This window comes from Parasteatoda tepidariorum, chromosome 5 (assembly GCF_982258835.1).
Source record: "Parasteatoda tepidariorum strain Cologne lab strain chromosome 5, Ptep-v5.0, whole genome shotgun sequence".
NCBI lineage: Eukaryota > Metazoa > Arthropoda > Arachnida > Araneae > Theridiidae > Parasteatoda > Parasteatoda tepidariorum.
The window spans coordinates 24060430-24075423 of record NC_141759.1 but is presented as its reverse complement, the minus strand read 5'-3'; the positions used below and the strand labels follow the sequence as shown (position 1 = coordinate 24075423).

Genomic DNA, 14994 nt, shown 5'->3' with positions numbered 1-14994 from the left:
CACTAAATGATTAAATGTTTTATTTTAAAACTCCCATATTGAATCAATCATTTTAGCGAAGAAAAAAAAAGAGATGCAGGATATCATAAATTCTTCAAACAAACCTGCTGAAAAGTTTTCAAAATATATGCCTTTCGTTTTAAGTGAAAACATATCTTCCAAATTGTGACACATTAAGGTATTATTTTTCATACCCTGGCGTATTTATTTCACAATAAATTTTCATCTTGTGTAAAAATAAAATGATAAATTTATTTTAAGCGACAATCATCTTGTCAATAAAGTTGCTCAGAATAAAGTTTCAGTTCCTTAGAGAAAAAAAGAAAAAAAAAATGAAATTAATATCACGTTCCTTAAAAATATAAACTTAAACTTTTTATATAATTTATTTTTTCGTGTCGGGCGACATTTGACAGGCACAGCATTTAACGCATAAAACCTAATTAGGTTTTGAGATATTTAGATAAATGGTACAAAAAATCTGACTATTGAAAAAACGAAAAATATTAAATGGATTTTTGTTTTACCTCAACGTAATTTACTCGTTTCTCGCTTACTCGACGTAGTTTAATGTTTCAGTTTTTCTGAGGTTTTTGTAAATATCTATCTAAAATAGTTTCTTTTAATATTTTAGATTCTATATTTTTAGCAAAATTTACAGATGTTACTATAAAACAACTGGAAGCTTCATTAAAGCTACTTTAAAATTCTCCTTGCCTTAAGGGGGGACTCCACCCTGAGATGGTAAAATATTAACGTTTTTCTTGAATTTTTTTTAAGTAATCGAGACAATGCAGAGACTCCTTGTTTTTTTTATGTTATTTAGCTACAATTTAAGTCTATTTTAAAAAAATTTCTTTTAGAAAATAATAAAAATAAGTTGGTGGCAGCTCCGTGTGTGGCTGGCCATCGAAAAGTAACACCTCACTGGCCTCATGGATTTAGATGTCTTGAAACATAGGAAAACGATTTTGTTTAGATTTTCTGAAAAATAAAGACATTATCTAAAAAGTAGCTTAGAGGTTTTTTGATATTCTCAAAGTTACCAAAATGGCGGCAACTTTAAAAGAAGTTACGTTCTTCATTAAAAAAATATTCATTAAAATACTAATATAAAATCGAAATATAGAAATATCAAAAAAATCCTATGCTACTTTCTAAAGAATATATTTTTAAGTAATTTAAAATAAAGAACAGCTTATTTCGTTGTATAGATCATGAGAAAAACGTTAGGCCCAGAGATGCCAACTGCTCCGGACATGCCAGAATAATTAAGAAAACGGTAAATAACTACAAAGTAAATTTTGCAGATATTTGACTATTTTTGCTTGCTTTTTTAAAAGGTATAGCATGGCATTATTATTAAAAAGTAGTGAATTATATGAGCCTACGAATTATTTAGAAATAGTGGTGGATAAAAATCTACTAAATTGAATTTATTAAATCAAGAATCACAATTGATAAACTACCACTTTAAAATATATATTTGATGTCCGGAGCAAGTTGGCATCTCTGTAGGCCAGGTCACAAAACAGCGTTTTGACTTATGGTAGGGGAAAACGTTTAATTTCATATACATAATGGTCGATAAATGAAATGCCTACAATAAGTTTCTATATACAGTCAACAAAATGGATGAGACACAGAAAGAATGTCGCCCCTCCTAATCCGTCCGAACAGGCCTTTCTACCTGCTTAGCGACGACTCTCTATTTTCCGGTATGACTTCCAAACGAAGTTAGGTACCGAGAAATCGTTTTAGACAGACCTTAGGAAGGGTACAAAGATTCGAAAAATGCAATAAAAAAATTTTCGCATTTTTGAAATATTCAGGATGATTAATTATTAATTAATCATTGTTAATTATTGTTTTATACCTTTGTATTCAAAATATATAAATAAATACAATTTTATTTTGAAAAGTTTCTAATCAAACTATTTCTCAGGTTCTATTACATGCTTACTATACTATATTTATGTTTATATCTCTATATGTTTTCTATATGCTTACAAATCACATACTCTAAACTTGTCCAAACACCTAAACCCGTTTTTCAGAGATCATCCTTTGATAATGTCATGATAGGTCACCACGTAATTTCAACCTCGGTCAGCAAACGTGGGCAACGCCTGAGCTGGTACACCGCTTTCCAAACTTTCACACCGTAGCTAACTGGGGGACTTTCAGCCATGACAGATTTAACGCGCACCTTACTGCGTTGTGTATACGCAGACATGACTGGGATGGAAATAATTCTAGCATTGTCGAAATTGAATTTATGTACCCCAGACACGACCGCTCGTCTTGATATCCTGGAATCTTATTTCATTCATTTGACTACGATTGCCTTGTTAACGACATTAATTCCTCCTTACCTCTAAATAACGCGTGGAAATATATTTTACCCCTATTTGCATCTCGTCCACTGTACTTTTTCTTGTTCTGTTTTTCTTCTTTTTTTTTTTTTTTTTTGGTGACTGGTCCTATAAATCAAATGTATTAATTCAAAGTTTATTAATCAACTTTTATTTAATTCAAAGGCCACTTTATTACAGTTATATACCTGCCAACTTTTTCGCTGTTCAAAATCTTGCTTTCCTAGTAGCAAGTCAAATATATATATATATACTTATTATTCAAGTATAATGGTAGTCAAAATCATTCTAGACTCTGTATTTATTTAATAAAGAAAAAAATGTGATTCTAAAAGTTCTCCCACCACAATGAATGGAAAAATAAAATAAATTTTAAAACCAGAAGACTTGGCAAGCATGCAGTTAAGTCGTGTTGAGGCCTTTAAAAAATTCTCAAAATTATCTAAAAATTTTAATTTGTAGTTTTTTACCGTTTTTTAAAAAAATATTTTGACGTATTCTGATCATCTCTGCACACGTTTCAGATTGCTTTCCAAACAATCAGTTCAGGGGTGAAAGCGAGACGGAAAAGAGGAAAGGCTGGTAGTAAAACCATTTCAGTTATAGTTAGTTTTGGGAAGGAGTTTACTTATTCTTTTTTTAAATTTTTCAAGAATATCGACTTTATCTTGGAAAAGAAGCAGTTTTATATATATGCCAGAATTATAAAAGAAATCTTGATAGTTACAGATATTTCATTTTTTTCAAAAAAAATGCTGGAATGAAATGTTTCACGTACCAGGTTTTTCTCTTTTCCGTCTTGCTATATAAGGGCTTTCACCCATGAATCAGTTTCTCAAATCGATATGAATTTATTACCATTTTTAAAACTGGTACAGGGTGCATTACTACAGTAAAATATCCCGATAGCAAAACTTTTAAAAATAACAAACAACAGTCGCAGTTTAACAAAGACTTCTTCCCCCATCCTTCACGGAATAAACATTACCATCTGAAGGACAAGGGAAGAAAATGTTGTCCCGTCGTCACGCAAACTTGGGATAAATGACTCACAATTCTTTTCATCACAAAAGATTCGATTTCTAAAGAACATTTGATCACTCATTCGATAACTTGTTATATTGTTAGCTTTACCTTGTTCTGCTGTCGGCAAACAATCTTTTAACTCGGTTTACCATCTCCAAACAAAGACACGACGGTTCTTTCGGATAACATTAACTTAATCTTCAATTAAAGCGTTCGAATACAAACTTCTCGAAACCTGTCTTTGCAATTAAACTCTTATCTTTTGTTTCAAAAAGTTCCCCTTTTCATTCTGTCTCGATAAACAAACTCCTAGACACAGGAAGACAAACCCGTTAAGTTTATATGCCATTTTGTATTACTCTTTAGAAGTCAAGAAGTGTTAAATATGCTTTTGAAAGTTTGTATCTGTGTTAGTTAAAATTATCTCAGTTTTGAAATATATGTGCATATTTGAGAAAGTGCAGATAAAATGACGTATTAAACATGTCTTGATGAATATAAGTAACAATTTATTATATAAAATATTGAATATTTAAAAAAAAAACTTAGCATTGTGCGGGTTGTTCTAAAATTGACAGATGATTTGAGATATGTATTTAAAAGTCAAAGGAAATGGAAACTTATATTTTGTTGGCTTCTACTTAGGAAGCCAAATTATTTATTCACCCCAAGTTTCAAAATTAATAGCAATGTTTGCCAACAGGTGTCACTGCACACTGTTAAAGTATTAAATAACTTTCTTACTAAATGTCAAACCATTTCAACTGAAACATTTACAAAGAGGTCTATTAGTTTTGTCCTCAACCTAAGCCATGATAAAACTGCAGATGCTAATTATTTTGGAAAAACAATGTTTTTTACTTTTATTGATTTAGCAGCCGTTTCTTTACAGATTTTGTAAATAATTTGGAGACTTTGTCAGACAAAAGTTTTATTTCATTCAGTATATTTTTATCTCCTCCTATTTTCCTTTAATTATTCTCTAAGTCGTAAGTCATATCGGGCTCAACCAGTAATATTAGCTTATTTTTAAGCGTATTTGCATTTTCAACAGCAACAAAAAACATATATAATCATAAATACATGCATTTTTGAACATTTATGCTTGTCTTAGTTTTATTTTTCCTAGCTACTTAAGACAAAAGTACTACCATTCGACAACTACGGAATGTCCGCATTTTCAAAAAAATAATTTTTCTAGTGATTTATCAATTCCTCGATAAATTAGAATTAAATGAATTTATTCCAACAATACGCACGAAAACTTCATACAAATATATTAAATATCAATCGCACTCTGGTGCGGCAGGTCCTGAGTTCGATAATCGGGCCGGGCAAGGTTGATTCAGCTTTTCATCCCTTCAGTGGGTCCATAAAATGAGAACCAAGCATGCTTGGGGACTAAACACTGGTGGTTCCGTGTTCGCATCGGAACATCTCTTACACTCCAGAGCCCAGGGTCAAGAAAGCTGAGATGGACATAGTAGGCCATGACCCTCTTTGGGATGTCGCGCCACTGAGTTGAGTTAATATTAAATATCAAATAGGTAAATGGTCATGTTTCTAAATTCTGTAAAAAGTTTATAAAATCATATTTGTTTTAAGAAGTTCAATTTCAGTTCACTACCACTGGAAAGAATATTTCACAAAAAGCACATCTAATAAAATGACGAAATTTAAAAGTGTAATAAGCAATTATAATTCTGTTTCCCCAATTTTTATTATTACATATACATACATAGTGTTTTTGTTTGTTTTTCTTGTTAAGTAAAACTTTCAATAAGTATATTCAAATTTTGTTAAAGCAAAGCCTTAACATTGCAGCAATAAAATATTTAAGCGTTCGTATAATACTATATAACTGATCAAATTTATAGTCATATAAGACCGTGGTCTGTAAATCTCGGCCCTCTGACCGGCATCCATTGATCAAATGGTGTCCAAGGAGTATTAAATTATTTCTATTTTGCTTATTGTGGTGTATGCCAAATAAATATGCCAAATGAAATATGCCAAAAAATAATTCTTTAATTACATGCCAATTATAATTGTAAATTAATTAATTTTCTTACACAAGTTGTATGCCAGTTTCACTTGCGACAAAAATCAAATTAGTTTCATATCAGTTAAACAAGCTATTGCGCTCTTGTACCAAATTCTAGCTTTAGATATAAAAAAAAAGGTTCTTTTTAAACGATTTTAGCAAATTAATTTCTGCAACAATTGTTTCCTTTCTGAATTATTGTAAAAATTTCTAAAGAAAGTTTCAAAATTCGTTATAATTAATGTTTATCACAGTTTTCTATGCACAAAAACCATTATAATTCATTTGATTTTATCAATAAACTTTAAAAAATAAATAAATGTGATTTTAACAAATTGAACACTTTAACACATGCTTCCAAGTCGAATTGGTTTTAGAATTTCATAAAAAGAGTTTAATTTATTAAATTAAAGAGTTTTAATTTATTGCTTAACACAGTTTTCTATAAAGAAAAACATTTTTAATTCATTTGGTTTTATTAAGAACATTTAAAATAAATGTTATTTTAATAAATCCATTTATGTAACACTTGTTTCCATGCCGAATTGTTTAAGAAATTCACGGAAAGTTTCTTAAAATTCATTTTAAATTTTTAAGATATTGCTTTTCACAGTTAGTTGATAAATGTTTTTTATAAATGAATGTTTTTGATAAAACTCTTATAACTCATTATATTTTGTCGAGGAGATTCAAAATTAATAAATGAAAATTAGCTATTTCGACACAAATTAAATTGCAATTTAAATATTAAATATAAAATAAATCATAATTAGTCGGATTTCATAAATAATTAATAAATTGCAACAAATCGCTATTAAAATACATAAAATAGCATTTTCTGGCTCTATTTAGAATTATTCATAGAATTTTTCCCTTTTATGATATTTGGTCGTAAAGCGTATCAAAACTAATGGTAAATTTATTAAGTTTACGATAATTTTAAATGCTAAATTCTGTCTCAGGATACTTGAAAGGACTTTAGTTCAACTTTGAAATCTATTGCTTTTCCTAAGAGCCATGTAAGTAGCTCTAATGATTTTCTAATATTATAATAATGAAGTAAAATAAAATTATGTTCGCGTAGAATTTGATAACAAAATTAGAATGATTAAGCATTTAATGAAACATTTGAAAAAAAATAATGCCTGTAACAGTGAATTAAATTTGTAATTTTAGAGGTTTTTACTTTATACGTAGATGTTTTAGACAATAAAAAATATTTCTGAGATTTCAGGCTGAGAAAGAAATTATACATTTCTTGTTCTTTTAGGTATAATTTACATATAGTAATAAAATTTTATAGGTTTCTTTTTTTCTTTTTTTTCTCTTTATTTCCCTTAAAGGGAACTATTTTTAGGAATGTCTTGAAACATTTATTTTTTAGAGTATGCGTTAACCAAAAAATGAAATACATAAAATATATTGTGCATACTTACCAAAAAATGAAATACATAAAATATATTGTGTATACTTACTTTAAGTTTTGGAACTATATTTGGAATATTTTCAAAAGGAAATATGTGAACTCAATGTACGTAGAGCCGATGATACATAGGATTCTTAAACTCCTCAATTTCCCTTCCGTTTACTTCAAATTTTTCCCTAATTGGAATTGTTTGACCCTTTCAGAACCACCGAATGAGAAAGAAGCGTTTCTAAATGGAATTGCCTAAGCCTTTAATGGGCCATTTATTTCTAGTAAAGGCAAAATAAAGTATTTTTGAAATTGAAATTGATATAAGAATACTAATTTATATAAGGAAAAAAACTCATTTAGCTTATAAAAAATTAATCTAAATTTTAATGCAATTTTTTTTTGGTGGTAAGTATATTAACACGACCTATTAAGAACTCATTGACTTTTATTTTTCGATATTTATAAAATAAATTTCATAAATGCTACAAAATTCAAGAGGAATTATGTATTTTTTAACTTTTTCTACTTTCTTTAAACTAAAAAATGGTTACCAATTTTATTAAAACGCACTTCAAGAAAGCTGTAGTTTTTAACAAATGGAAACCTAAATTGAAGTTGATAAAAAAGTTCCCCACGGACTTTAAAAAATGGTGGTAGGTATACTTGCCACGGCCTTAGAAAGGGTTAAATATGTGGTTTCTTTTGAAATATGGGTTTTATTTGAAACTAGCCACTTTTAACTGCCTGTCTGTTCACCATTCTAATACGTATTCGGATGAAAGCCATGATAACGTTTGGCGGTATTTTGCTCTACATTTATAAGCTACAAATTTATCTTTTCGCCATTCTAATATATCTTCGGATAAAAGCCATGATGACGTTTGGTTGTATTACTCTGCATTCATAAGGCGCAAATCGATGAGCTTTTTCCTAAATGGTATTGGTTAAATATGTAGTTAGATTTGAAATAAGGGTTTAATTTGAGATTAGCCTCTCTTAAGGCCTGTCGACTCATCTTTCTCATGTATCTTTTGATGAAAGCTAAGATGAAATTAGGTAGTATTGCTCTGAATGTTATGTATTTATAAATTTTAAATCACTTTCTTAATCGTATGCTGCAAAGTGCTTTTTGCTTAATAACATTCATCAAAATGCTTCGCACTCATATTTGGAAATATTAGCAATGCAAGTATTGGTGAGAAAGAATAAAATTATTGTTTACAGAAATCTCTTAAACCTCATTTTAAAGAAAATATTCTGTTGCATCATCTTAGAAGTAAAAGTGTAACATTTTCAATCAAATATCAGGTACAATCCATTGAAATGCTCTCACCAAGCTCTGAAATCATTGTATACAGATCATTGTATATGTGAGCATTGCATATGAATCATTGTATATGTGAGCGTTGTCTTTCATTTACAGAATCAATGTAGTTTCACTATTAGTAAATAGTAAGATATTTGCGTTTTCAACGTTACGTTGTATATTGAGCCGTGGTGGCTCAGGGGATAGAGCGCTTGCTCCTTACAATGAGATGATCCGCGTTTGAATCCCAGCGGAAGCTGGTTGATACGAATTCAGCAGCCGGCTTGCACCATATACTGCTCTCTCGTAATATATCCTCAGTGGTAGACGGATCATGGGTTAGAGTCCTCTTGCTGTCTGGCTAGCCATGGGAGGATTTCGTGGATTCCCTCTCCATGCAATGCAAATGTGGGCTTCCATTAAAAAATCGTCAACGAATATTTCTCCCAATACTTCATCCAGATGTTCCCTTGTCTTCTGAATAGACCCTCCTCAGTGGTAGACGGATCATGGGTTAGAGTCCTCTTGCCGTCTGGCTAACTGTGGAAGGATTTCGTGATTTCCCTCTCCATGTAATGCAAATGTGGGTTTCCATTAAAAAATCGTCAACGAATATTTCTCCCAATACTTCATCCAGATGTTCCCTTGTCTTCTGAATAGAGTTTCCAAAGTAACGGCATTGAACATTATCAGTCGTATACACTAAATTGGGTCAGTTGTATAAAGATGAGTATAAAATTTCGTTAATCCAATCACTGGCAAGAAAACGGAAATAGTTTTAGAGATTGCCAACGTAAAAAAATGAAAATGCCAACGTAAAAAAATGGTTTAGTTAGCTCTTAACCCATTATAGTCGGACTTATTTTAAATACGGTTGATACGGAAAGTGTTATTGTAAAAGGAGTGGCAATACATTTATATATTAATTAAATGCATATCTTGTATTCCAAGAATGATCGCTAGCTTGAAAAATCAAGTTAAAAAATATATAAATACATGGTTTGTGGCTTTCTGATTAGGTAACAAGAGGATTTATTCTCACAATATTTAAAATTTAGTTTCCAAGTTCGTGAACGGATAACTCTGTCGATTGGTGTCATCATAAACCCAATGTTTTTTTTTCAGCGTTTTTACCATATTAGAAAAGCGAAAATTAGTTATTTTCAAGAGAGTTTGGGTGTTTTCTCTAAAAGTAATTAACTAGCCTGAAACCATTTCTGTCTGCAGCGATTAAATTTTTCCCGCACATGATTGTTGCAAATGGCGATTTTTGTAAAGCATTGTTTTTAAAATACCATCATTTGCTTTGTTTTCTTTTTGTTGAAAGTAATTTTTAAGACACTCGGTATCTTATGTTAACAAAATATCACAGAATCAAAATATCACAGAATTAAACTTTGTATACAATCTGTGCTCCAATACTGCTGCAAATTTGGTATATAAAAAGCATTGTTTTCAAAATAATATCATTTGCGTTGTTTGGTTTTGATGTTGTTGTTGACAATAAATTTTAGGACACATGGTAATTTAATTTGCTGACTTACATTTTCTTGACTTTATACAAACTTACAGTTCCATATTATTACTGCAAATAGGTATATTTAGAAGGCATTGTTTTCCAAATAACATCATTTATCTTTTTGCTGTAGTTCAAAATCATTTTAGGACACTCTGTGTTATATTAAGTTAGCTTTACATTACTAAAACATCATAGAATAAAAATTTGTCCCCAGATTACGCCACATTATTGTTACAAGTGGTGGTATTTGAAAAACATTGTTTTCAAATAAGATCAATTGCATTGCTTTCTTTTATTGTTGACTGTAATTTTTGGCACATATCGTACTTTATTATATTAGCTTAAATTTAATGATATATCATATAGATAAAATTTGTGCGCAAACTGTGCCACGTTATTGCTACAAATGGTAGTATTTGGAAAGCTTTGTTTTCAAATAGCATCGTTTGCATTGTTTTCTTTTTATTATCATCGACAATGATGTCTTAGATTATAAATTTATCATAGCAGAGAGCATGCTACATATCTCTGATGTAAACTTAACATGAAGTATTTGTGATAGTAGTTCTCATAATTTAAAAACGATAAAGTCTGTCCTCAAACAAAGATTTTTTCTTTTCACTAAAATGAGTTTTCAATTCAGAACATCTCATTGTTTTCGAAAACATAGTTTTCACAAACATTATTGACAAATTTAACTTATTCACTCTAAGATATCGCTTTGTAAAATATTTATAAAAAAAACTCCATTAGTTTTTATGTTCATTTCTGTGACACTAAATTACAAAATTAAATAAATCTTTCACTCGACAGGATCTATGGATAAACCATTATCCTAAAGTCAGCTTCACAATCGATGTAAAGGCGAAAAAAATGTGCCATCGATTCCGCAGCTGTCTGAAATGTGTTATCGATAAACAATATAATCGACCTTACCCTGCTATTTTTATCCCGTTTTAATGTAACATTTCCGTGTATCTTTAATTCTAATCGAACGTTTTTTTTTCAGCCTAGCTCCTATCGCTAGTTTAGAGTGCATAGATGAAAGTTCAGCAACTAGTGATGGATCGAGAACATTGCCACCCAGCAGACAAATATCGCTTTCTCCGGCCACGGGAATTCGATACAAGTACGTCCAATTTCTAATATCATGTATTTGTAAAAAAATATTTATTTGTCGATTTATATTTTCATTTCGATTGAGTCTCTGCTTATGAATTTATGAATCTTCTTAATCAGTTTATATATTTTATATATATAAAAATGTAATGCGTTTCAGAATTAGAAATATAATAAAAACTTAATAGAACGATGGAACTAATCTAAACGTTCTTTTTAGGATGCATTCCTTTACGAATGTGCATTTCGAAAAAATAATAACTATCCTAAGAAAAAATTACTATTTATGATGAATCGATGCTTCAAACACCAAACGAATTAATAACGTAATTGTAAATGAGTTCAAATTGAAGGAATTAAAGAAAATCAACTTAGCGATAAAAAGTGAGATAAAAACAGCGTTAAAAATAGATTAACTAATCCAACGGTTAATAAATATGCTTAAAAAAATATAACAAAGATTAAGCTTTTATCTGTCATCGTATAATATAGTTGTTAAAATATAGTAATTTGAAATTCAGTGCTGCCATCAGTAAAAATTAGCTTCAAGGAAAATAATAGATGTTGGAAAATGTTAGAAGCAAAAGCCAAAAGAAGAAAAGAAGTTTATTAAAAAAATCACAAAATTTAAGTATTTTAATATGTTTAAGCGATTGAAGCATAATTTTTTTAAACTATTCAAAAAATTAATTATTATTTAAATTCTAAGAAACTTAAAATAAAATAAATAAAACCATTCATAATACATAATATTTGTAGGACTTTACATGCACTCTTTCTCCCCTATATATATATATATATATATATATATATATATATATATATATATATATATATATATATATATATATATATATATATATATATTGTAATTTAATTTAGGAAACTGTAATTTAATACAAAATACCTGTACTGTATAGTCTATACCGACTCATGTGCAATTAAACTCTATAATCAAGAAATCTTCAATCTACATTCATTCCCTACATTCAAGAATTTTAGTAAATATTATTGTTTTCACTTATATTTCTGCATACCAGTTGGATGACTAAATCTGTTAGCCATGTTTATAAACAAGCTCTGTTTTCATAACCATGTTCCTGATAAATACTTAAATACGCTAAACCAAATACGAGCCTTATCCATCCACTCGTGTGTTAACCTCCATATCTTAACAGGGTTATGGCGTTTCCCCAATTTATCGCCAAACTCGCATTAATTATGCACATGTGAATAGACAATGGATCTTGCGTTTACGACCTTCCTTAGATTGAAATCGTCACCTAACACCTTTCTTCGCTTAGAACACATCATTATTCACTCTATTATAGACGGTCTCCGAATCTTGCTCAAGCGTAATTCGGCATAAATGGTATTGATTGGCTATATTTGGCAGCTATTTCTGGATCTGTAGGCCCACTTTTCCAACTGATCTTTGATCTTTTCAGCAGCCGCAGGACAATGGATTAGAAAATGAACTAGAAATCTTTTATGTTTTGGCCTCCATCTCTGATAGTCCCTGTTCTCTTTGATTGGACAAAGCGGCATCATTTTCTTTTTTGCCCTTCTTGTTGTATTTTATGTCGTACGTGACACATTAGTTTTATCAAGATCTCATCCCAAAAATAATTAAGAACAAAAAGGATTTACCAGTAGTGCAAGAGTTTATTCTGCTAAGGAGGAAAATGGATTTAATCTAGAGTATCTTGTAGTTCTTACTTGATAAATCCATTTATGGATCTTAAATTGCTTTCGAACTTGATTTCGTTAGTCACAGCGTTTCCAATTTTTTCTTCTTTTTCGCTATGGAACCCTAAATCATGAATGTGTTTTTTTTGGAATCCTGACTTTATAAATAAAATTTGTAAATATAATTGTGGACGTCATAAACCATAAAAATTATGTTTTTTGTGTCCGGCAGTTAAAATTTGTCATTTGTATCTAGACTAGATATAGCTCCTTTTTGCTATATCTAGTCTAGCTACAAAATTACAAAAAATTTTTTTATATATATATATACTAGCTGTACCCTGCGTGCGTTGCAACGCTTTCAATTTGAATTTGAATTTTGTATTTAAGTGTGTAAATGACATTTGCGATTATGATTTGAAATGCAAATTTTATTTAATGGTGAAAAAAAGCAGTTAATTCTCTAGGATATCATTAGTGCATTTTCAAACAGACATGTATGGTGATGCACACGGAGCATGAAACATATTTTGGACAATGATCTGAAATAAGACTGGATCTATGGTGACATCAAGAATTTCTGCTGATATCTGATCAGTTTTAGAAGGTGGTTTTTTTTCAATAAGCCAAATTAGAATGTGTGCCTGAGGCAATCCTCGTTTTTGCCATTCAATAGAGTACACCCAACACCGTGTCTCTCTAAAAACATGACGCTTCACAATGAAATCAAGTAAAGATTATCATTTTTGTTTGAACACACGTGCTGTAATATCATGACGATCCGATGATGATTGTCCTGGTAACAAAATATCTCTAATTTCAACCCAAGCAGAATTGCACGTAAATGTAATAAATAAATCTAGGAGCCCATATGCGAGAACATATGTCATTGCATCCTGTGAGTATTCATACATGTGCCTTGGAGTCCAAGGCACATGTATGAATACTCAGACATGTATGAATACTACATTTGCAGGGAGTTCAAGTTTTTCTCCCTGCAAATGTAGTCGGCAATATAATCATTTTCCCCACATCATTAGGATTAACGTTACCATCATTAATTATTGCATCCCGTAAATGAATGCATTCTTCTGAACGTAATTTGGTTTGATTTAATTTAATATACAGTAGGCGTTCAGTTTCAATTTTCGCATACATATCGACAATGTATTGATGAACTAATTGTCGACATTTTAAAGTATGATTATCAGCGTTTTGGCAATCATTAATCTATATGCATAAAAACTTATTGCACTTGCTTTCTTATTGGTTTTCTCGCCTGTTTGCGGACTTCTTAATTTTATGTTAAAATAATATCCCTCCTCTCCTCACCAAAATAAAATAGGATATTGCAATGCATCATATGATCGATACGTTTCTGAGAACTCTTTGAACGTCACGATTTCTGCGATGAAGAACTGTATCGCGGGAGGTAAATTCTTCGCCAACTATAACAATAGCCACTTCATCCAATGTTGGCGCATTGTATTTTTCTTTGTGGTGGCCTACAGGTGTTTTTTCAGCTCTAATAACAACTTTGTAAATATCGGATGACATTTAGTCTAGGGCAATTGTGAACAGCCTAATTAACTGATTATGTTGATCGAAAAATTTTTATAATACGGTAACAATTTTTCGTTTAGTGCCATTGTTTACCTGACAACGTTGATTGACTTGATCATTTGTGTTATCCATGAAATAAATTTGTAGAAATTTATGATCTGCGTTAGGCATTGAAAGAAGTGATCCTTGCACGATGATAAATTTGGCCTTGCACTTTGAATGTTGGGATGTAATTCTCGTTCAGGATACGTGTAGCACCGAATAAAGTCAATTAGAAACACGAATTGTACCGGCGTATATGCGCCAAAAAATGTTTCGATTGGTTTGTTTGACCTGATACGAAGGTTGATAATGTCTCGGCAGGCGACGTAAAATCTTGTAGTTTCTGTATGCTTCTAGAACAGCAAATTTCAGCTGTTTCATTTTTAAATTTGAGAGCATTACAAAACATACATAATTGATATATTTCTCCGATGATGACACTTGGGGGAAGACTATAGTTTGTTGTCGGATCATAGTGAAATGCACTGAAATTCAAATCAGAGTATTGGCAGCGTCTGAATAGCGAAATGCGTTCTCGGTCGGTTTTCATTCTTGCTTCCCGTTGCTCTGATGTTTCCGACGAACGGGCTTGTGTAGTTCGTAGTTGATTTGTTGACAGTCTTCTTTCCTGTTGCTCAGACGTTTCTAAGGAACGGGCAAAAGCATTCTGTTCTCGATTAGTTTCAAGTCTTTTTCCCGTTGCTCCGATGTTTCTGAAACACGGGTAGTTCTCTTTTTGCGCGCTTGAGATGTCGACCGACTAAGAGCGATTTGCTTAGGCGGCATATTTTTGCAAGTATTCTTTCTGACAACGAAAAAGAAATGTAAAAGTTGGCAGTGGTCGCAAATTTGCTAAATCGAAATATCACATACATATTTTAAATAATAAAAAGA

At 30.8% G+C, this 14994-nt stretch overlaps 1 protein-coding gene across 1 annotated transcript in view; it reads left to right on the top strand.

Annotated features, from left to right (window-relative positions):
* Positions 1-14994, top strand: part of LOC107454041 (voltage-gated potassium channel subunit beta-2) — a 299430-nt gene that overhangs the window by 158119 nt on the left and 126317 nt on the right. The window contains exon 3 of the mRNA XM_087163534.1: positions 10697-10816. Coding sequence (XP_087019660.1) covers positions 10697-10816 — 120 coding nt within the window. The remainder of the gene's footprint in view (positions 1-10696; positions 10817-14994) is intronic.